The sequence below is a fragment of the Cottoperca gobio genome, chromosome 1, assembly GCF_900634415.1.
Source record: "Cottoperca gobio chromosome 1, fCotGob3.1, whole genome shotgun sequence".
NCBI classification, from domain to species: Eukaryota; Metazoa; Chordata; class Actinopteri; order Perciformes; family Bovichtidae; genus Cottoperca; species Cottoperca gobio.
In genome coordinates this window covers 14956316-14981268 of record NC_041355.1, presented here as the reverse complement: position 1 = coordinate 14981268, position 24953 = coordinate 14956316, and the positions used below count along the sequence as shown (strand labels likewise).

The 24953-nt window shown below is 39.8% G+C and overlaps 1 protein-coding gene across 2 annotated transcripts in view; it reads left to right on the top strand.

Moving 5' to 3' along the window:
• Positions 1-24360, top strand: part of tusc3 (tumor suppressor candidate 3) — a 63960-nt gene extending 39600 nt beyond the window's left edge. For both annotated transcript variants that reach the window (XM_029439234.1, XM_029439242.1), the window contains exons 7-10: positions 10842-10905; positions 13836-13910; positions 20972-21062; positions 23073-24360. In XM_029439234.1, coding sequence (XP_029295094.1) covers positions 10842-10905; positions 13836-13910; positions 20972-21062; positions 23073-23088 — 246 coding nt within the window. In that variant the 3' untranslated portion in view covers positions 23089-24360. The remainder of the gene's footprint in view (positions 1-10841; positions 10906-13835; positions 13911-20971; positions 21063-23072) is intronic.
• Positions 24361-24953: the final 593 nt, after the last annotated feature.

Genomic DNA, 24953 nt, shown 5'->3' with positions numbered 1-24953 from the left:
CGGTGAGGGCGGCATTAAAGCTTTTGACATAGTGAAGTGTTGAAACAGCATTTTAGATAAAGACAGAATTGAATTCCCTAACTGTGGGGAGCAGTAGCCATAGGCATCTGATTCAAATGCAAAGGTGCACAGGTCATAAATGATTTATTACTGAGCATGCAGAAAACAAATGATACCAGTTAGGAGCAGAAAGGCTGAAGAGCTGGCGGAGGGCCCATTGTATGCCTTGTTGAAGTCGGGAGACTTCTAGTCTACCCAGAAAGTTCGGATTTTGAAGTTTGTGATTTTAGCAAACTGCAAATGCAAATATGAAAGGGTCCAAAGTATGATAAGTCAGACAATTCTGCTGTTATCCTTCTAAAAACACTTTGTTATCAACGAATACACAACAACATACAACATAACTGTGTCCACCTTGGAAGTACTTTTCACGATTGCTTATACGACATCCCCTCCCATACGACCTCCCATAAGGTGAGGTCAGATATTATGTGAACTACCCTCAGTGTCCACTTTATTAGGTACACCTGTAAAGTCTAATGCAATCCAATACATACATGCCCAAAAAACGACAGTATGAGCTTCGTAAAGATATCTGTTATGGCAGAGCTGTTGTATTTGATTGTACAGGTGTAATTAATAAAGGGACCACTGAGTGCATTTGAACCTATTATGGGAATCTAGTGAGGCTCTATTACGCTATAACTTCTTGTAAAGCCCCCTACAGCCCAACCTTAATCCTTCATTTTCAACACTAGTAGCCTCATTGATGACCCTGGTGACTTACGTGCTTTAACCCAAACACATTTCCTTCAGCTTCCCGGCCACATTCTGTAGCTATTTTGTAGCCACTCAACCAAAATAGAAAGCTTCATGATATCTTGTGCAAATGGCCCTCATCCCTCTCTTATTTCCTCCCTCCCTTCACACCGTTTCCACCTTCATCCTCCAACCCTACGCTGTCTTCAAATCCCAGTGAATGGCCTGAACTGTCCATATGATATTGAAAAGATACCCGCCTTATCTTTCCTGTTCTACTTCGCTCCTCTTTCTGTGTTAGTTCCTCTCACCTCCCTCTCCATCTCCTACTCTCCTCTCTCTACCTCTCTCTCTCCAGACAGTGTAATTCCTTTAAAATGATGAGCGAGCGAGGCCAGGTAGACTATATTGAAAGGATTTGTCAACTGACGAATGGCACGACCAAGCAGATTAAATTGTAGTGAGCGTCTCACTGTGCAGCCAAGAAAATAGTGCTAGATCATTTTTGCTCAGACACACACACACACACACACACACACACACACACACACACACACAAAATGGGACACATAGACACAGTTGTGATTTAACACACATACCCACATGGAGAAAACCCAAGCCCACATACACAAATATTTCTACAAGCGTGCACGCACAATTTAGCCAAACTCCCATAGTGTGACAAACCCACTCAAAAAACAAGAAACACAGTAACATACACAAAAAAAGGAAACAATTCAAAAGCCGCGTGAGAAGGAGAAAGAAAGTAAAGGGCAGAGGTAAAAATGTTTTATTGAACATTGTCTTAAACACTTTATTATATGAAAAAATTGTCTCAGCCCGAAAGGAAGAGGATCTCGGTCGAAGCAAATTGCAAATTCTTTAAGCATTTAAGCCAGTGTTTTTTATTACTATGACCACACGATTGGCTGATGATATTTCCATATTTCCAGCTGATTTCACATGATTTGGTTGATGGCTTTTGGCAGCTGTTGGCAGCAGCCCTCTCGATATTACTGCTAACCTTTCATATTTTAAAGAAACTCCTCTGTCACTTTTATTGGCTCTTTGCAAATAGTTGACTTTTAACTTGCAGAGGGCGTCAGTGTGTGTTAGTGAGTGTGAGTGCTGCTTTATTTTTTGCTTTACCTCTACACTTGTGTGTGTGTGTCTGTGTGTGTGTGTGTGTGACTGTGTGGGAGAGACTGTGTGTGTGTGTGTGTGTGTGTGTGTGTGTGTGTGAGAGACTGTGTGAGAGACTGTGTGTGTGTGTGTGAGAGAGACTGTGTGTGTGTGTGTGTGTGTGTGTGTGTGTGTGCATTTGATTGAGTGAGGGGATGCTTGTGTGTTTATCTGTGTGTTTCGAGCCGATATGGAGAGAATTGAACAGTGTCGTGAAGCAGTGAAATAAATGTTCCTTTAGGCTGGATATTTGTTCAGAGCAGTAGACATTGACCGTCTCTATCTCCACACTGAGAGGCTCACACACACAGACACGCACAGCCGCACAAAATGATTGGAAACTTTGTTTTTTAGCAGAAAACTGTAATTAAGAATGATTCTTAATTCGTGCTGCTGGCTGCACTGCATGGTTACAATTCAATTAAACGGGCAAACGTTGCCATAAACCTAGCTGTGCTCTTTATGTGTATTTAAAAGTACTTAAAATGCACGATTTATATATTGAAATTGTGAAAAATTCCAGAGTTTAACTTCCCTGCGAAAATGTCCGTAAATGTCCCGACCCTTTGCAAGCAACAAGTTCTAACTGAAGGAAATTGTGGCGCAGCTGTTCGTATGCAATCCACTAAACGTTCCTATTCTATTGGAAGGAATAGATTTTGCCGTTTTTAATGTTAGTGTGTCCGAGCCATTAGAATGCAAAACGTCTGACTCTCTCTCTCTCTCTTACACACCCACACTTTGAAAATGACCCGTCCACTAACACGGTTCATTGGAGCAGTCGGGGTTTAACTGCCTTGCTCAGGGGCATCTCAGCAGTGGAATTAAAAGAGTAGCTGGTTTGTTTTCTTTCCTTTTCCCCTGCTCAGATTTATTTGGACAGCCTGTGGATCGAGCCAGCAGTTCTTATAGTCAAAAGCCTGCGTGTGTGTTCTTTTGAAAATGAAAAATAAAATGTACACAGTGCATTGACACCTGATGAAATCCACCATATATATATATATATATATATATATATATATATATATATATATATATATATATATATATATACCTGAAAAATAAAACACAAATAATACATAGTCTGTTGGGGGAATGATAAGTCTCCTCATTTTACTGACTGACATGCTTAAAAAAAAAAAAGGAAACAGGTTTTAAATGGCTTTAATTGACTCTTGGGTAATTAAACTGAACTCTCTGTGGAGTGTGTACACATTGAACTGCATAAACAGTGAGTAGATAATGAGATTTAAAGCATCAGCTGAATCCCTAAAATAGAGTACCATATTTGTTCAAATGAAGGGCTCAGTGAGCCTGCCCATACTTCCTCTGCTGTACCGTATAAATCACCCCCCATATGCTCTCAGATCTGCTTAGTTAGACACTAAATCATTGATGTGTTGCAGCATGTTTCTATTTTCACAAAGAAATATCTCAATTCTAATATCTAATTCTAGCTATCAATCAAAAATAATGAATGACTTTTTTGCCCACTCTATAATTATCTACAACTTAATTTTTTTGAAACATTATCAGATGACTCATGCCTTTGCTCTATCGTGCATCAGTACTACTGCTTCTAGTTTACAGGTCTGATTCAGTAAAGCTGTATCATCATGTCATTCTCTCCTTTTGTTTCTCTTTCTCTTTCACGCTCTCACTCTCTTTTTATGTTGCAGATATTTAGCCGGCACCTTTTCCCAGAGCGCCTTGCAAGGTTCCCTTCCTAGACGGCCTACAGTATCATTATACCCTTTCACAACACCACACACGGTCTTACCTATCCTGTGTGTCCATCTCTCGTCCTCTCTGTTACTTACTCTTTCTCCTCTCTGTTCTTTCTGCCTTGTTGACTTGTAATGTATCCCTCTTCCTGTCTAAGTGACTCCTGGCCTTTACTAAAAAACACACACACACACACACACACACACACACACACGTACATGATGGAAAAGGATGAATATAGCTATTTGTAAAGGTCATCTGGCCCACGGCTATTAACAGCGAACACTACAACGGTTTGGTTTTAGAGCGAGAAGGAGGAACAAGGTTTGCTCATTGCTCACATGCTTTGAGTTATCAGTGTTGACTTGTATAACTTGCCATTGATTCCAACTGTTACTTTTTCATTGTTACGTACGCTCCAGTCATGTACGTTTTCTGTAACATGTAGCACATTAGGACGTAACAAACATGTGAGATGGCTATGACCTTCCTCGCTGTGTATGCGCGTGTATATGTAAATGCATATTATATGCTTGCGTTGGTGCGGACGCCTAATTTGCGTCAAAGTCTGACAAATGGGCTGCTTTATGCATTTCTTATATAAACAAGGCTTTTTAATGTCAATGTATTCAAACGAGTGCACGGACACAGACACGCAGTGCAGCTCACATCTTCGTTCTTGAATTAAAAAGATTTTAAACACGAATATTATCGAGTTCTTGATCGAAGAGCATCCTAATAAAAACATTACTATAGTAAATGATGCTCAGGGGAGGTGTTTGGTAAAGGTCTCGACCTATTTAAGTGTTCTAACGTTGATATTTAGATTTTCGATTGGGCTAACATTTATTATCCTGACACCCTCATCACTGAGTTTACATTTTACTTAGACGTTTCTTTGTTTGAAAGTTATTCAGTGCATTTTAAATATGTATTATACCTAAGGGGGTGGTAAATAAAAAGGTGGATAAAAGACTAATTATCACATTTTCCTTTGCCAGAACACCTTGGCATGCCGAGTGCTTATAGAGTGGTTAGTGCTGAAAGATGTGTGGCAGAATAATTAATTTTAGAGTGGAAGAAATGTATCAATAATTAGTTGAGTAAACTGACTTCGACCATTGCATCCCCAACTGTAATGGTGTATAGTAGTATAGTATTGTTCTTCTTGTCTGATTTGTTTACACGTATACATCATTCCATGTTATTTAAAGACCAACAGACTTGATGTTTCGAGCTCATTCGCAGACATGGGTCTCTTTAAAAAAAAAAAAAAAGAAAAGAAAAACTAATCCATCAGATTAATTGGAGCAGTAGAGGATTAAAGTTGCACCAGACAGCTCCACAGCGTGAACCTGTTTAAATGTATGAAGGTGAGACATAGTAAGGGTATTTAAAAGGGGGAGTATGTGTCAGCATGTTGTGCAGTAAAATGACATCACAAATAGTGACACGTAACAGGATGTAATAGTTATATTTAATTAAATTAATTGTAGTGTGGCTTTGTTTGTATAAAACTGACGACTAAATTAGGGATTTAAAAGTCTACTGATAGTTTGTCCTTAATCCCATCGACTAAAACAATAACTTGATCCTACTAACAGGTATTGCCTCTATATCCTAACGTACCTCATTCCTCTGTGCCACAGACTTCTATTGTTCCAAAAACAATTAGAAACACAGCAGTGAGCCAAATGGTATCTCTGGGTCCATTCGAATGACAGGAGCACTGTTTTATTTTCAGTAGATCCCACATGCACTGGTGCTGTGAATACTCACTAGACCACTGTAGAGCACTACATGTTTAAAAATGCGCAGCTGAAATGATGAAAATCAACAAAAACCATCAGAATTCACCACTTCTCAATCAGCAGATACAACTTATGTTACAGATGTCCTTTTGAGACGGTATACATGTCTGATCTTTCATATGAATGATGTGAAGTAGTGAGAATCTTTAGATGGCTGTAATCAGATGGTCAATCGTCGTGCAGATTGGATGAGAGACACCTGCTAATGAAGGTTGGTGTCATTCAAGCATTTACAGGATCGATTCCACCACTTACAGACAGGTGAGATTTAAGTTTGACCCTGTATATACTTAAAAGGCAGTTTTAGCCAAACACAGATGTTCTGTTGATGTACATTAGTGAACATTATTCTCTTTTGATTCTCTAGATACATCTTATGTTAGAAGGTTAAGTAGTTTGACCCTTAATTTTGGTGGCAGAAGCATTGGAAGCTGTCATTTATACAGTATGTTATATAGGTGTCTTAATAGATTAATTGGTCTCAGTCTGTTGTAATTTAAATACATGTAAAGCAGGTAATTACTTTGCATAATATCTTATTCAGAGCTGTCTAAGTTGGTTTGTGTAGGTAACCTGTGTGTTTGATTAAGAGCGAGAGAACGAGTGGTAGAATGTGACTCCATGTTAGCATAACGAACTGTGGCTGCCTTTACTTCCAGACCACCATGATGTTTTACGTCTCTCTTAATGAACACACACACACACACCACGCACACGCTTTCTTTCACACGGACAAATTCTCCCTAAACAGTCTCATTCCCAAACGCGCGTTTACTTACTGGTTTTCAGTACACACATGCGTAGCCGACATACACCGAATCGCACACACTCTCAGCTTCTGCACACTAATGAATGGAACGCCTGCATTCTAATCCATCAGATTAATTGGAAGTGCCGGGCCATGGATTGAGGAATTTTTCATCCCCCAAGCACTGCTCTTGCTTATAGCCTCTATATGCAGTTACTGCTTATGTTGAGGCGGTAACACGCAGAGAGCGATGACAAATAATGTGACATAATGTTTGTTTAGTTTTAGTAAAGAAGACTCCAGCCTCGTATACTGATGCAGTTGTCTTTCATGAATCTTTGTTTCTTTCCTCGCTTTTTGGGAGTTATTATCTGTATTGTTTTGTAATTATTTTTCCTCCCCAATTCCTTCAACCTGCCTCATCTACGCGTAGTGTACTGGATTTAGCAATAATATCCCGGAGTGACTTCAACAGTCTCTTGACAAGGGGACTGAGTCTTTGTCTCATTCAATTAAGGTTTGCACTCAGGCTAGTTAGCTAGACTTTTGTAACATGGCATAGCTGTGTCATTTTCTCAAAGTATCTCTCTCTCATGCTCTGTATTTCCATATTTCTTTATAATCATTGAACATTTTACGAAGATGAATCTGGGAAGAATTCACCAATCCCAGCGAGAGTCCGCATGCTTAAGACATTTCAACATCTGACCTAGAGCTCAGTTCCTGTCAAAAATATTGACACATATTGTGTTTACTACAATACACACAAAGTTTCCGGTATAAGACGTGCACCTTGCTAAATAGTGTGCAATTCAAAACCTTTATGAACCTTATCTTGTTTCAGTTTGCGTTTATGTCCTTATGAATGGCTGTAGTCTGTGGTGCTGTTGTACACTTTTGTCCACCCTTATAAAGTCACATAAAGTTAGGATCTGAGTGCATTGCCTACGGCTCAGTGTAGAACCTGCTTAACACCTGCCAACTTCCATTTTTCTAATTGTTCAACAAACAAGGCAATCTTAATGCACAACTATATCTCACACACAGTACCATAGTGCTTCACATCAATGCTAGTAAATCAGCCCCCAAGTCACTCCCTTACATTTCATGTGAATGCTTGTCCAAAAGCCAAATGCCATTAAGAATGGTGTGCCAGCAAATTGAAACACTCTTTGCTTGTGTTTTTCCAAATAAATGTACCACCAGCAGGTGTCCCAACCCTTGTGCTAGTGGCTTTTTCATTTAAATAACCTAATTTAATGAATTTAACATAACAGAAATTGCTCTTGACAAGACTGAGTTGCGCTTGCAGTTTATCATGTAAGCGAGTACGAATGCAAAGAGCAATCTCTTACTAACTTTCAAATAAAGTGCAGTGCAACCAAAACTTTTTTACACGGTGGTAATAAAGGAGCATTGGTTTGTCAGTCAATAAGGAAAACATTTTGATAACAATTCAAAAACCCCACTTAATGCAGAATAACAGGTTTGGGTTGAAGACAAAAGGATCTGTTTCAGCCTTGAGCCTTTGTCGTCTTTATTTCTGCTTTCAAGTGCAAAAATTCTTCATTTATCTCCACTGAAGCAAGAAAAAGCTGTCCACCCTTTACTCCTCCTCCTTTGTCATCTCCTATTCATCTTCCCATCCTTATTCCTGTCTGATAGGGAAAGAAATGAACACTGGGGCAGTCAAGTGGAAAAACAGGCCCTAGATGTGCCGTAAACCTAGACGCTCATAATCTGCTGGGATTCAACAATGTGAAACACACTGAAAGACTTCCTTCCTCTTGCTCTCCTATTTGTGTCATTTCCACAAGACTTCGACTTTGTCTTCCTTTGTCTGTCTCGGTGCTTTCCTCCCATCACACACAGACAGATGCCAGTTGAATTGGGCCTCTGACATCTTATCATAGAAGCTTGCCTGAGCAGAGTTTGAGCTTTAAGCATTGTGCTGTGTTGGTGACTGTTTGCACGGGTTGAGACGGTGCGTACTGACTGTAACAAAGATCTATACAAATTAAATTGACACGCTGAAGTGATGAGTCGGACTGGTTGGCTTGTTGGAATATATTTACATATAAATACATTGAGACGAATATCGCTGGTGAATGTAAATACTTTGCAAAAGACTAAATGAATGTCCTTATCCTAAGTGTAACCAAATGCTGATTCTAAGATGAATCCTTTCCAAGTGTTAACTCTCAAACAACCCTCGAAAGAAGTAGGAACTGACTAAAATGACCTCCCAATGCAAAAAGTCATTAACCTTAAGGTGTTAATGGAACTAAAACTACAAACACACTTGCTTATACATAGTAATACTTTGGAGTGTAATGGTGCTCATCATTTATGATTCAATACATACTGGTGCAATGAAGAAATGTTACCGCTAAACTCCTAAGCAGAGTGAATGCCTCTACTCAGTTCCCAACATGGCGCAGGCTGAGCCGGCAGCTAGCGGATAACGTGCTAACATCGAAAATAGCTCAGTGTTAACATTGGGTGGAACCAAAGGGCGTTATCGGCGGTAAGCTCCGTATTAGTGCAGTGCAGAATGGTGGCGATTAGCTAGCTAGTGGGGCACACGAACAAGGACTCACATGCACACGCGACCGGGCCGGCTACCTATTACATTACATATTACATATTATATTACATTGTGGTGACCCACTGGGAACGTAGACATTCACTGAACACTATGAGAGGAGATACGTCTCCTTTAAGACAGGTAACCCAGGAGCTTGCTGGGAAAGGTTAAGAGTTAACGGAAGTGAGAAATGGAGGGGTTGTTATTGTTTTACCTGTCGTGACTGTTGTGGTTGGAGGCTTGACTACTGCCGCTGTATCGCTGTTCATGTTGGGAAGTAAACGTTCGACTTGACAACTTGTCTATCGTCTCCTCGTTACTATATACGCCCACAACATTACATTTAATTTAGCTGACGCTTTTGTCCAAAGCGACTTACAATAAGTGCAAACAGTCATGATGATACAACTCCAAACAGCAAGAATCTTGCAAGTGCAAACCAATTTAGTGCTACATACAGAAACATTTTTGTTATTGACCGAGGTGCAATCGAAACAGGTGGGTTTTCAGTCTGCGACGGAAGGTGTGAAGACTTTCTGCTGACCTCATATCAATGGGAAGCTCGTTCCACCATTTTGGAACCAGGATAGCAAACAGGCGGGTTTTATTTGAGGGGAATCTGGGTCCCACTCGCAGTGAGGGAGTCGCGAGCCGATTGGCCGATGCTGAGTAATCAGAGCACAGAGAAGCGTGGATCACAACCGACACAGAGGAAGTGTGACTTGAGTCTCTCTTTACATAGCAAATAAGTTGTTCGGTGCTGTATTAAAATTGCCATACAAATCAACCTCTTCTACTTTGGTTGTGGGCAAGTAAAAATAAGAATATCTCATGATTACGTCAGGTCTGGACTACTCGTGAATTTCAATCTTACCCAATAATGATCCAATAATGACTTGTAAATGCCACTAAAGAACAAAACCATAAGTACGAGTGATCTTTTTTCATGAGGCCTATTTCCCTTCACAGTCTTATGCAACAAAAATGTGTGTTGCCCTCAGCAGCACTCTCTTGGGTCTGCTCTCAGGCCCGCACTCTTAAGAATTGGCAACCAATGAAAAATGTTGCTGCGCCATTACTGAATGCAAATGTTTAAACCAATAGAAATCTGTATAAATGCTTTGTGTTTGCTTGAGCGACGCAGAGGTCTTGGGATTTGGTTGACTGACTTTGTGTACTAGTTTTGTCGTCTGAAAGATTTGGAAGCAGCATTCATACTAAAATCATCCATTAGGACAGGGTTGTAAAGTCTCCATTTAGAGGTTGGGCAGTAAATGTGAGTTGTTTTCTGTGTATTCATGTATGTATGAAAGGGTTTCTGAGGGTTAGATTGACCTCTGCCCACTCAGTGAAAAGGTAGCACCTCTACACACCTACGCACTACATGGGAGAAATCTTTAGACTTGCATTACACAAACATGCACTCTTAAACTGATCTGTGTACACACACACACAAATGATATATTCCTGATTATACATTTGACAAAACCATGTGTGGTTATATCAAACACACACAAAAGCACTTTGCTGCTGCCATGCTGATGTCCATCATAATAAAGCAAATAATGCGATTAAGCCAGGAACTGGACGCCATTTTGCCTTCAACTAAGTCCAGGTTTGCTTATATTGGGGACAGTTATTGTACTGAAAAGATAAAGGAAATGTTTGACATCATTTTAAGCCAGGGTCATACGCCACTAGAAGTTTCTCTCCTGAGATAGTACTAAAAGTTTAGTCTTTGTAACTTTATGTACAATGAAGAGGTTTGTCAAAAAAGGTTATGGCCTTTTTATTATTGATTTTCCAAATCCCTTCCTTTATTCACTATTTCTAACTTTTCTGTTGGATGTTGCCCACAGTACAATACTGTTGTTCACCATTCATAACTCGACCTCTTTATTTTCTTACTGTATTGTTGTTTATTTCTTCTATTCAGAACATTTAGTGAGGATGTAACCCAGTGTGACCTTTTGTCAATGGAAATGAACAATGCTAAACTAATATGTCTGTCTGTCTCTCTCCTCCACAGAGTTATATTCATGGCAGCAGTCAGGCTCAGTTTGTGGCGGAGTCTCACATCATCCTTCTCCTGAGTATCCTTTCACCAACGCGTTTGCGTTTGTATGTTTCATGTGTCGCCATAAATTGACAGAAGGTGCCGCAAAATGCAAATGTTCCACAACAATTTAACTCTATGAGATGTCCGACAGCTCATCTTGGCAACACATTTCTCTAATTCTTCATTTGTTTACACACAGCACATAGATGTGTCTGAAACAGCATCCAATTTTTCTGTCTGCTACATTTATTTTCCCAACTTGAATGTGTTTGTCATCTGTGTGCATTCTCCATAGGGAGGCTGCCTGCTGGGCTGAACAAACAGACAGTACAAAGACAAGAGATTGCGTGTGTGTACTTTTTGCAGGATAGATGTTTTGGTTTGTGCTTTGTGTTTGTGTGCTTCTTCCCTGTCTGCTTGTGTACCTGCGTGTACTTGCACTGATGTGTGTGGGTAATGATACTGTTCGTTCCTAGCTGTTTTGGTTGTCCCCATGGGAAATAGCAGGTCCAAGGTTGCACCTGCTGCAGAGCAATATTTGTTTGTCCACGCTAACACAGTTTGCTTTTTTATTTTCTGCCCATCTGATTACATCTAAATGAAACGCACACACACACACTAACACCTGCTGAAAGGCTAACAAACCTATCCTTGTGGTCTGCGCAGGTGGTGTAAACACATTTTATGAGCGTCAGAAATGCAGGTTCCCCATGGATGTAACCCTGTTTAATTCCTCACACACACACACACACACACACACACACACACACACACACACACACACACACACACACACACACACAGGTACCACAATAACTATACCATTTTAGGATGAAATAGAAACATAGATATGACCAGCTAACATGAAAACAATCTGACTTTTTTAAAAGATGGAATTAGATGGCATCAGCATTGTGACCTGACAAACCTTTCAATATCAGAGGATTGAGAATGTCTTCACTTTTGCTGGTTTTAGTGTTTACCTCAATCCACCATGCAGTTGATATATAATCTGCTTTTTGGCAAATCATGGCCTTCCATGTCAATGAACTAGAATTTAATTTGATACTTGTATCGTATCTCTGCCAAATGGTATTTTGATCACATCTCTAACCTTGATCACGTTCAATGGAGTGGAGTGGAAGCATTTTGATTGACATGTAGAAACTAGGATTAGAGCTTTAGCTGTATTGGTCATGTGCACAAAAGCCATTCATGTCCAACATTGTAACTATCTTAGTTATTCCTTTCTTAACCCACTTTAATATCAGCAAAGCAGGGAACTTTTTTTTCTAATGTTGTGTATGCAGATTTAGTGTGAATATTTTCTATAACGATTAGGGTGCACTATGATGGATACAATAAATGCAGATGGAAGAACTGGCAATAGGATGGCCTGAGGACTTTATTATCACACTGAGGCAAAGCTTCCTGCTAGCAGCCAAACTGCCACCTTTCCCTGGTTCAGTTGTCTGGGTGTATGTGGAGATATCTCGTGTTTGTGTCACGGCAGCATAACACGCCTGTTACTGTATCGTGAAGGGGGCGCCTCAGTTTTCCGCTCTTTTCCTCCCCATGTAGCAGCCTTTGTTTGTGCACCCCGTCAGCTTTTCTTCAGTTATGTGGATTTGTATGCATTGCTCGCTGAAGAAGATGATCTGTAGTTATATGCCACCTGAGGCTGTGCCTTTTAGAAACGGCTCAAGTGTTGAATGGAACACTGCTTGCTTCTTTAAAATTGAGATGTTCACAATATTGTATGAACTTTTCATCATTAAATATGTGTGTCAAGTCATCTAACTAAGTCTGATAGGTCTTGTTAAATGACCTATTGATTTTTCAGTCAAGTCAATATCACAACATGTCTCAATGGGCTTTGTAAGTCCACACCAGCAGAGGTTTCCCACTAAGGCCAAGCTCTCTACAAGGGACTACTCTTCAAAAATATAATGTCAACTTCCACAGCTTGAGAGCATCATGTTCTACAGAAGCGAGGGGCCCCGATTGGGACATGTGCTCTCTATGCCTTTAATAGTCTATTATATTTGCAGAGTAGACTTGACATCACTACACTGTGTGGGCTTTTAAAAACAACCTATTGAATTGGAAATCCATTGTGATGTGTGTCTTCTAAGGATGAGTCTGTATCACTGCAGATTTCATTCACTAGTGAAATAGTGAAGATATGTTTGGTGTTGGACACAAATTACACAACACTGTGATTCTTCATTTTATATTATATTAGGAATAATAGTAGAAGTAAAAGTGACCTTTCAGCAAAGTATCTCCTGTTTAATTTCAGTTTGCTATTACAGCATATAATGCAATGCAATACACCATAAACTATAACCCTCAAAATGAACAGTTTTAATTAAATCCTCTCTGACAGAGTCTCAACACAACATGATGGTTATGAGCTTTAATTAAATAGTATTTATGGTTGAGCTGTTCTTCATATTGTTACCTCAGCCAAGGAAGTTATCTTCTTCGGTTTGTCTGTCTGTTTGTTTGTTTGTCTATCAGCAGGATTACGGAAAAGTGACTTGACCAATGTTCATCTAACCTGGTGGAAGGGTGGAGCATGGGCTAGGGAAGAACCCATAACATTTTGAAACAAATCCAAATCCCAGGACGGATACACAAATTATGTTTCACTTTGCGAGATAGGGTGTTTGTGCTGCGTTCAGGAGATATTGGAATACGTCGGAAAAATGAGTTCCCGACTAGGACCATTCAAGTGATTCAAGTCATTGTTTTTCTGTCCACACCCTTTATATATACTTTGTGCCGTCATAGCTCCAGTGACTAATGTTCTTGCTAATCTGTGTGAGTGCATTTATGCACATGTGTGCATATTTGTAAGTGCATATGTGTGTCCAGCAGTTCTCCCTGGGGCAGTGTGTACTTCCAGCTTCTCCCTCTCCTGTATGCAAGTGTGTTGTTTCCTTGACAACCTTGTCCCAGATGCTGCAATCACCATGGGGATGGTGCTGCTAAATGAGGCTGCCACCTCCAAGGGAGACGTCGGCAAGAGAAGAAGTAAGTAGCAAAAAGTGTGTGTGTGTGTGTGTGTGTGTGGCCCTGGTACTGTAGATGTTAATGAGTTACACATTCACCCACATATATTGTTCAGCTATAAATGTGTTAACTAATTAAAATGTGCTGTAGTCGCAGGCGAGCCACAAGTTCAGGTCTTAACAAGAAATCCTCCTGGCTGCTGTTTACAGTTTGGCCTCCTTGATCCTCTAGAAAAGGAACATTAACCTCAGGGGGAAGAAAGTTGATCTCAGGATCTTATCTGTCAGACGTACCGTGAGTACTGAGAGGATTTTCCTTCTTTAAGATTGAACTTACACTCGGCAACTTAATAATCAGTGACTTCTTTGCACGGCCCCCGATCACCAGAAAATAACACTCCATCACTTCCCAACTGCTCCAGGCTATGCTGAATAAGACTAATGTAATATGCTTTATGCTCACGTCCTATATCTTAAGCCTACTGGTATTTACACCTTGACATTGGAACAGTAGGAACACCAAACGCATGTAGGAGTGAACGAAAATGTTTTAACATCTGCACAAGATGATGAGAATAGTCTTTGGCGATTAAACCCCATTGTGATAGCATTTTAAGGGGGAGGTGAACGGTGATCTAGACACTGGTGGTGATGAGATGAAGAGAATGCTGAAGATCTGATATGAGGAGGAGTGGACTTCTGATGAGCTCGACCTGGGCACTGGCTATGATAACTGGAGGTGAACGGGGTGGAGGAGGGCCGCAGCGATGTTGCCTGAAATGACAGCTGACTGCAGCAGAGAGGTTTAGCAAGAGATTTAAAGCTGTTAACCGTGGCAAAATCTAGTTGGTTAACCAAAGGAGTGGACTCCCATAATCAGCTGATTAGAAGCAGCTGGAGGAGGGATGGAGAGAATTGAGAATGAATGAAGCATAAAAGCAGTCTTCCTGATTGACCTTACGCTGAGCTTCATGTGAGTAAGAGTGGACAGCTGCCCCAGAGTGTTACTAGAGGTCACAAACTCCACGGGCTACATGTGAAGTTATTTGGTTTTTATTTAATAGCACTTACTTATTAAACGGTAAACAAATCTCTGGAAGGTGTGCCGTTGCAAATATCTACTAAAGAAATAGTCCCTCTGAAAACTCTGTGGATCATCCAAAGTAAATAAGGAAATTGTTTTCTGTTGATTTTTTTCAAATGTAATTATTTAATGTGAAAACTATTCCACCTTCCCTGCTAGGGCTGGGAAATATATCGATATTACATCGGTATCGTGATATGAGACTAGAGATAGTCTTAGATTTTGTATATTGTAATATGACATGAGTGTCTTTTCCTGGTTTTAAAGGCAGCATTGATTGATTGATTGATTGCATTCTTTTATTGAAAATATAAAGTGATGTTATTTTCTGAATTTAGCAGACTGTTCAAGCTGTCCTACTTAGTTATTCAATCCAAATTACTGATGATTATTTATCAAAAATCGTGCACGTGTAATAACTTCAATATTTACCTAAAGAAAGTATTTCTTCACCGTTAAAGGGAGACACGCCTTCTAGACTCTGTTTGTACTGCATGGAGCTTTTGATGAGGTTGCATGATTTTCACGATCAATGTCTAAAAACAGCTCGATGCATATTTATGTGTATGTGGGACTAGAACATGACATGGTGTTAAAATAGTTAAATACATGCGCTGGATTTAACAGCAGTGCTGGAGAGTGAGATTGAGATGGAAGAATCCTGCACACTCGTACTCACACACACACACACACACACACCATGCTTGAATTAACCATCATCGCAGTACTTTCATTAATATGACGAGAATTTGCATAACTGTCAATTAGCTGCAGCAGCTCCAAAAATGAGAAGCCCTTGTTTCACTTTCCAGTTAATCACTGAGATGATATATAATAATTAAAAAAAGATATTCTTATACATTTACCAAGGCTGCACAAATAATCTCTTACCTACTTATATAGCTATGAATATTTATTTATAAAATTAATGGTTATACATTTTATTTGTTTTTTCTAGACCCAAAGTGACAGAAGACAAGATACAAAAACATAAGGCGTTAAACCACATGACTTTGCAGGCACAGGCAGTGGGAGCCCAGATTTATAACAGGTGCTTTTAAAAGTGTGTTTTCAAAAAGAGACGAGGTGCATTCCTAAACTCTTCGTGCAGAGCAACCCAAGGTCAGGGGGCACTGCAGCAGAAGGCTCTATTGCCCATAGTTTTCAGCTTTCCATCTGCTCTTGAGAGGTAGAGAATATTTTATGCAAACCTGACGGTCTTGCAAAGATTAGTCAGTCCAACACAAAGCACAATCAACCACAGGAGCAGTAAGTGGTAGATTTGCACTTCACTGATTACACTGAAGGTGAATCTTTGAATCAAACTTCTAGGCGAGTGTCTCTATGTAGACATAGAATATTTTTGGAGTCTTGTGCGCCCAAGCCCACCCTTCTCCATTATTGTATGAACAAAAAAAAAAAGAAGTATCTGTCCATACAAGTTGGCCTTTGTCTTTTTGTGGTTATGCTTTACTGTAACATTCAAGCAGATTCCTTCAAGATTCTGAGCAGGTGGCATACATACAATGTTAAAGGCAACATGGAGGGCACAGAGGGGATTACTCATTGAAGCTGTCATGTGGAGTTTCTTTGAAATCCATCCTCTCCAATTTTAAGTGGTTAAAAATTTCAATTCAAATGTATAATGTGATGACTAGTGCCCAATGTTGTACATTTGAATACATAAAATGACAAACAAGGAAGTGGAAATGACAGAGACCCGCTTTAAAATCCTACATGTAGGACCATTGACTTGTGCTGTCATTTTTTTGTCAAAAGGAAATAAAAATGTGTTCTCTTCCAACAAGACGCAAACCAATTAAAATAATTGACACATCTCTTGATTGAAGGGCAGAGTGTCCCTGACACCTCCTGATGAGTCTGCTCTGGAAGTGTTAAGCATGTAACACAGTTCATCATTTCAAACGGGAGGTGGTCACTTAACCACACTAATGACATTCTTGCGTTCAACCTTTTCCTTTACTGCCCGAGCAGAGTTTCTGCATAATCTCTAGATTATGAGGAAGGGACTTAGATACTAGATGGCCCGTACTGATAATTACCTCAAACACAGACACAGTTACACACAAGTGTATTTTAATTAGAGTGGGTGTGATGAAAAAGCAACTCCAAAAGCCTTTCAATTGCCTCCAAGGGACTGCACACGCACACGCACACGCACACACACGCACACGCACACGCACACACACACACACACACACAAATCTAAAGGCAGGATTATCAACTTTTTGTTCTACTTTACCCATGAGTTCTCCTTGAGATGTTAAAGCTTGGCAATTAAAATGATAATGTCTTTAAAACCACCTGAAGACATGTCTCTCAGTATGAGACCGAACAAGAACATTCACACATCATCTACATACATACACATGCATATGTGCTCACATAATTGCCACCTGTGTAAGGCTGACATATCCCGTGTTCAGCACAGAGAACTCATTTCAATTCTCTCTCTGCTCCATCATTTCCAACAGGTCTCTTCTTTCGTGTTCCTCCTCTCATTATCCACCTCACTCTTTCTCTCGCCCTTTTCTTCCCTTCTCTTCTCTTCTGTGCAGAAGCGTGTATTTTTCTTTAATTGTATCCGTTACTTTAATTCAACCTCTTTCTTTGTTTCATTTCCACCTGCAAGTTTAAATAAACGGAAGCAAACACAATTCAGATTACATTTTACCACAGCGCAAAGCTTACTAATGCTTAGAACAGTTACGTAAAGCACACACAATATTCTGACACAAGCTTGCATAGAATAAACAGTTTTATATACCGCACACTGCTGTCATCGGGTTGACAGTCACGCCGCATATGGACACACAAATTAAATAAGTGCATTATAAAGCAGCATAGCGAATAGTCGTCTGTCAGTAATAGAGAGAGGATTAGGCTTGAACGGTACTTTAATCATTGAATGTGGGTGTTGAATCCCTGGCATGCAGCTTCCATACTGCTGAATGCAGCTACAAGAAGTTATCTGCTGATTCCACCGGCATCTGTAATAGAAATCACAGCGCACACACTGTTTCCCAGCAAGGGAGTTACCGAACTAGTAAATGGAATCACAAAATCACCAAATGTGCAATATCAAGTGTATGTGGACAGAAGTAAGGTGAAAGAGTGAAACATCATAGAGGAGGGTGGGGATGGGGAAATAAAAAAGATGAATAGTCAGGAAAAAGTGAAATGGGTCTGTGATGGAATTAATTACATAGAGGCTGCGACATAAAAATCACCATATGTCCCTTATGAAATGTCAACGTACAGCAGTACCAGGTGTCAAGACAAAGGAAACTTATAGGAGTCTAAATAAATTCCAGCCAACTATAGGACCTGACCCCAAAAATACAAAGACTTAAAGTATATTTTTATTCAGCTCCTAATTGTGTGACACTGCAGAAAATCTATTCCTCTCGCAGACCCATGAAAAACCAAAGAAAAACATCCCAGGTAAAAAGACGTGCACGCATATGTTTGTTTTATTTGGAAATGGTTAGAATGGTAAAGAAACCGGTTGCCAAGTACTTAGGTCCATTACAACTATATCTACAAGCCCAGGTTCACTTGTAATCGGGCAGTGTGAACACAAACAATCCAAACAACAAAGGCTGGCGACCTTTCTGTCGCATAAAGATAATGAACAATAGTGAATGTTTGTATTCAGTGGCTCTTAATGTCTCTTGAAGCCGGTTACTAATCAAAAGAATAAACTGTGAGGAACCATTTAGCATCCCAATATCTATTCATATGTGTCCTCCTGATGAGGTAGGCTTAGTTTAATGTTTATTAGCTTCCTCGTGCTATTGAAAGGTACATTTATTTTCTACCCATGCCAATATATCATGATTTGAATTGAGCTAAGTCATACAGTCAAAAGAGGGATTACCACCTTTGTCACTGAGGGAAATCATTCAGCTTAAACAACTTGTCATTTCGCCAAGGTCATAAATCACTCCCATTAGCATGCTTACTGCGTCTGTGTATCGGGAGTGTCATTATCCGTGGAAGCATACTAAGATACCTCTCAGTCATAACTGATGAGCTATGGGAAATACATCCCACTATACTTAATGAAGATGCACAGACGTTCTGTCGCTCACGTAGTCGCAGGCACATACGTAGATGTGGCAACTCTGGGAACACGGGGCCATAAGGGCTCCCCCTGGAGATGCACTCTCAAATATGCAATGCTCTTAATCAAGTCACTCAGTCAATGTCATACACCCACACACACACACACACACACACACACACACACACACACACACACAGATTTGTATTACAATACTTGTCAGGACATTGTCTTGAATTAGTTTTCAGGGTAACCTTTATTTAGCCCCAAACTTTTTTCTCAACTCTCCAAAAAATGTATTCAAAGTGAAGAGTGACAAAGTATTTTTTTTTTTTAAAGTACCCTCCTTTCTGTTGCCCTTGGTACTCACAAGAATAGAAGTATAGAAGTAGAAGAACGGCCACACACATACACTGATTGCTGAGTAAGTGTGTGTGCGCCTGTGTTCGATGCATTAGACTTAAATGTCGTGTCTCTCTCTCGCTCTCTCTCACACACACACAGACACACACACACACACACACAGTACATACAGCCCCTGAACTTCGTGTGTATGTATGTGTGTGTGTGTGTGTGTGTGTGTGTGTGTGTATGTACAATGATTCTTATGTTGAATTGTAAAATGTACGATTTGCAAATAAAGCAAAAGAAAGAGCTGACACTGAGACACGCTGACACACACGCAATACCAATCACAGAACACACACACACACACACGCAATACCAATCACAGAACACACACACACACACACACGCAATACCAATCACAGAACACACACACACACAGGGAGAACAAGCACATATCGCACTATTTAGTCTCCAGGAGAGGTCCTCATCCTAATCCCTGATTAACAATATCAGTCGGTGGTGACAGTTTAATTTAACACAGTGCCTCTCAAGGATTAGCTGCTACATGAGGGTGTGTATGTGTACACACACACTCATACACCCACACACAGACACTCACAATTCCTCTGCAGATTAAAGATCATGCTTATGTATATTTCACTTTAGAATAGCCACTGAGGAAATAAGAAGATGATATTTGCAAACACAATTTTCCACTGCACAGCGGGGTTGATAATGAGAAAGAGGCAGTGCCACATAGGTTGAGGGATTGTCCAATAAAATATAAATATTAAAAGTGTTTGGTCTGAGCACCAGGTTAAGTTTTAGATATCCTTTCTACCAACATTTTAGCAAATGTGTTACGTCCCACCCTTAGGCAGCCCTATGGGGCTGACTAAACTCCACCACTGAATCTACCACAGAAAACACCTTTAAAACAATCAAATCCATTGGATTTAATAACATGCAGACAAATCTTTCTTTTCTGCTTCTGGCACTAAAGCTTTTAAGTACTTCCTTCCCAGGTCAGGTGCACTTACCTGGGCAGAGCTATTGGAGAGGGAAAAGGAACAACAGCACAGGGAACGCGTACAGCTGTAACAAATGTCAAACATGAATTTTTCTCATCATTCAGCTGTGTGTATGTGTGTGCCAGTGTAGGTGCTTACATGTCTGTGTCCGTGTGTGTTAACATGAAGAAAAGTGGATGCTTTCAGTGTGTACCATGTCTAAACCCCGCAAGCAAATTCAATTAGAAAAAGAGATCAAACGGAGAGTGTTGCATCAGCGGTTATAATGTGCGTGAAATGATTTAAATGGTTGCCTTTAGCCAGAAATCAAATGTTATCACAGGCCATTGTCTAATAAGAATTATGTATGTATCGGGGTGTTTGCAGGACCTGCGAAAACTTGGAGAAATATGGAAATTCAAAAGCATCAAGTGTAGTTATAGAAACTTTTACATTATTACATAACGTTTTAGAGATCATGTCACAGTTTCTTAATGTACCGTTTGTTCTAGTAACTCTGTTAACGTTGTGTGTGTGTGTGTTTTTCTTTCCAGTCATCTGCCTGGTTGGCCTTGGCCTGGTGGTGTTTTTCTTCAGCTTCCTGCTCTCCATTTTCAGGTCCAAGTACCATGGATACCCCTACAGGTAACTATAGCAAACGTACAGCACCACTGCTCAGATGCTCACACAAGTTTCAGCCAGCTTACTCAAACACAATATGCAATGAATCTTAAAATCACTGAACTTGACATAAAATCGCTGCAAAGTTATTGCAGACACAGTGCAAAAATCCAGGCCAAAACCGGATCCATCCATTCCCATTATTTCATTGATCCTAAGACAGCTGTTCGATTGGAAACACTCCCTTCAAAATGTACAAGCCACTGCACCAAGGGTGTTTCTCCGGAGACCAATCTGCTCAGAAGTCAACAGAGATTTGCTGTCTGACTTTGTTGCAGTGCACTCAACATATATAAAAGTATATTCGCACACCTTTTACTTCTTTACCCCGAATATTAGAAATCATGGATTTATCATGGATGTTTTTTGTAGGTCATCATATAGTGAATGTGTTCGGACACTAAAGCCTTCAGCTTAGTGAGCCAGAACAGCAGCAATTTGGTCCCACTTTGAGCTAAAGGTCGCCACTTCATAAAAAAGATTTAATGTATGACAGAAAACACTCTACAAGTCCTCAGAGCCTGGGTCCAATTCATCGCCTCTGGAGCAGCTGTAGGATATTACAGCAACACCAGAACGCCTGCCGCTTCAGAAACGCACTTCTGGAGCTTGAAGCGATTTGTGATGTTGGGGGCACTTCACCAGGGCACATACTTTACTATCATGGGGGCTTTAACCCTATTGTGACCTGTGGCTTGAAATTGGACCAAATTGCATTGTGCCAGCTCAGTGGAGGAGGTTTAAATTCAATGATTGTTGCCTCATGTCTAGTGAGTTTGATGGAGAGTTAAGTTGTGGTAGGAAACTGGTAGTGCTTTATTTAGGTTTGTAATTGGCAAGTATTTTCCAAATTTCCCATAAGTCTGTAATTTGGTACCAACAGGGACGTCATTAAAGGAAAACATTAAATTTAAATCTTAGAATATTCATCATTCATTAATTTATCAGGAATTGTTAGCCCGTAAACACGAGGCACTAAAATATTCTCTAGGTCACACTAGCAATTAATTGGAAATTGTTTATTGGGAGTGTACCAATCAAACAATATCTTTATTTCTATTTTATGTGCCAAATTACAGAGTTGATTTCAGGAAACCTTTGGGAAATTAATTAAAATTTCCAGGCTCATAAACAAAAGAAACCTACAGGCTTTTCCTGCCGCTCGATTGAACTTACCAAAATCATTTTGGTAATATCTATGTGAGATGTGATCTGTAGAGCAGTGAAGTTGTGGCTGACTGAAATGAGAATCCAGTCTGAGAAAAACAGTTTGATGCATTTATTATTCCTAAAAACCCATAAATCAGTGTCCTGTTGTCACGATTTTAACAAAAAGAGAGCTTTATTTAACAAAGCTTATAAAATAAAACGAGGTAACAAGAAAAACTGAAAACACAAACCAGGGCGGACACGACGTAGCACGGGGAAACATGGCTGTAACATGAATGACGATTCGACAAGGAACAATGAGACAGACAGGGATATATACACACAGAAATTAATGAAGGGAACAAGACACAGCTAGGGGAGAAGGCAAGGACACAGGGGCAGGGTGAATGGACACAGGAGGATCAAATCAACAATCACAAAGGGAGGGAAAACACACAGACAGGAAGTACACTTAGACATGACATGAGGGGAGTGAACTTTACAAAATAGAACAGAAAACCAAGATCATGACCCCTGTGTGTTGTTTTATATGAAACGTAGAAGCATTTTGTCTGTTTAGCAACACAACAACTGTAATAAGAAAGCCGTCGGCACCACCTCAGAAGTCTGTAGACAGATCTTCAGAAAGCATTTCAGCAATTTTTCCTGAAAGAAACAGTTTGAACTGGACGTATCTAGTAGACAATTATCAATAGCCAATGTTTTGTTTTTGGTATCCTCTGCTAAATAAAATCTTTTCTCCCTATTATCTTCCTTGTTTATCTTCTTTTCCTCTTTCACTTCCTTTAATCCTCCATCTCTCAGCTTCCTTATCAAGTGAAAAAAAAAAAAGACAGAAGAGAGGTCAGAGGATGGCGATGAGGCGGTAGGTGAGGAGAAGAGGAGTCGAGAAGATTCTTGAAGAGGAGGCAGCATCAATATTCAGTCTTTTTTTTTTTTTTTTTTTTTTTTTTATCGACTCCTATAATCACCTCGGCAAGTTAAATAGAAAATAAATTATTCCTTCTTACACTGGAAAATGAAGGTGTTTGGCATGTCTTTTGTATTTTTGCCATTTGTTTATGGTTCCTTTCATCTGTTGAATATTCGGTGTGACTAGATAGTACATGTGACTGTGGTGTGGTGTTTTTAATCCATGTATTTGATTGTATTTATAAAAAAACTATGTTGCAGGTGAGAATAAGAGACAACTGAAGTCATTGAGCGTGAAGTGAAGCAGCAGGACAGAAAGAGGTTTACGTGATCAAAGTTGAGCACAGAGGCAGAGAACTAGTTTCTTCATAAGTTATTAGGAAGGTGTAAAATCTCTATAAATGACATTTTCTCCAGGTACTTCAGGTCACATCTTTGTCTCTTTATAATGACGACACATGCAGCTTTCAAAGACAAAGGTGGTAATCCCCAACTGGTAAATTCCTGCTTCAGCTTCTTCAGTTTCACGGTGCTAATATATGAATAGCCCAACAATGATCAATCATTTATCACATAGGTCGTAGGGATTTCTCTGTTACACTTCATGTTTACACCTTCTGGTGCCAGACTCTATGGTGGTTGCTTTAGAGTTGATGGACCAGTACCAAAAAAATATTTATTTTCCTGTCTCCATCCCTGTAATCTCTTCATATTATGTGTCTGCAAAATAAATGCATCTAAAACCGTGGGTTTGAGGTTATGCAACAATTGTAGTCATACTTTAACAATTGTCAATATGAAACGGGGAACAAACCTTAGTTGTGACTCTTAGACTCCACCTCCCGTCTTACTTTACGTTTTGCTGCACTAAATGAACATTCACTTATCTCCGCACTGGCACCGATCTTAAATCACTAATGCAAAAATAGTAGCACATGAATTGAGTTTACAGAAGGCTTGCTGCGAGTGCTTTAACTTTTCTTGCAGAATGTGAGAATCATAGGTCATTTAGAGAATACATACATTTCTAATTCTTTCCCTTGTGGACTGCCCACTAAAACACTGAGTGGGCTGGAGCATTGAAACCACTTATGTAACCTTTCTTTGCGTGGGCAGACAGAGGAATGGTGCTGCACATCGACCACTTTTGACAAATGTAATAAAAATATTCCCTCTCAGACTTCATATTCTTGTCTATTTTTGTTTCAAATGTGTGTGCGTGTGCGTGTTACATGCCTCCACTCACATATGTTGTGTAGAATGACTTTTAGCAAGACAGTAATAAACAGCCACCTTGTAAGAGATGAGAAGTGAAGATGGCTTGTAACACCTGCACTCTTCATGCTTGTTAGTGACTTTCTTACTTCGAGTAAGTACAACCACGGTAATCAACAACTTCAGCCTTATTTATGGGCCCTTAACGTAATTTTCATTGTTTTCAGGATGTATAAGGGCTGATCTGTGTTTTCAAGCTTAAAGTACTTTAATGTATTCAATATATTTGAATGAAACGTCACTGAGAGCAGAATATCCCATCTGTTCCCCCTCAACTGTTGGCCTTTACGGTGCGGAGGACATAAGCAGAACAAATGTCACCTTCAGGGGGGGATAAGTATTTTCAAATGGAGTGAAATCAATGTGGATATTAGATAGAGGGCAGCTGTAGAACAAAAGACATAATGACATATAGAATAATCTCCCCAATGCTTCCAAAAGTCACACTTTGCATGCTAAACTAAGCCACAAATCTTGTAAAACTAATTACAGTTAATT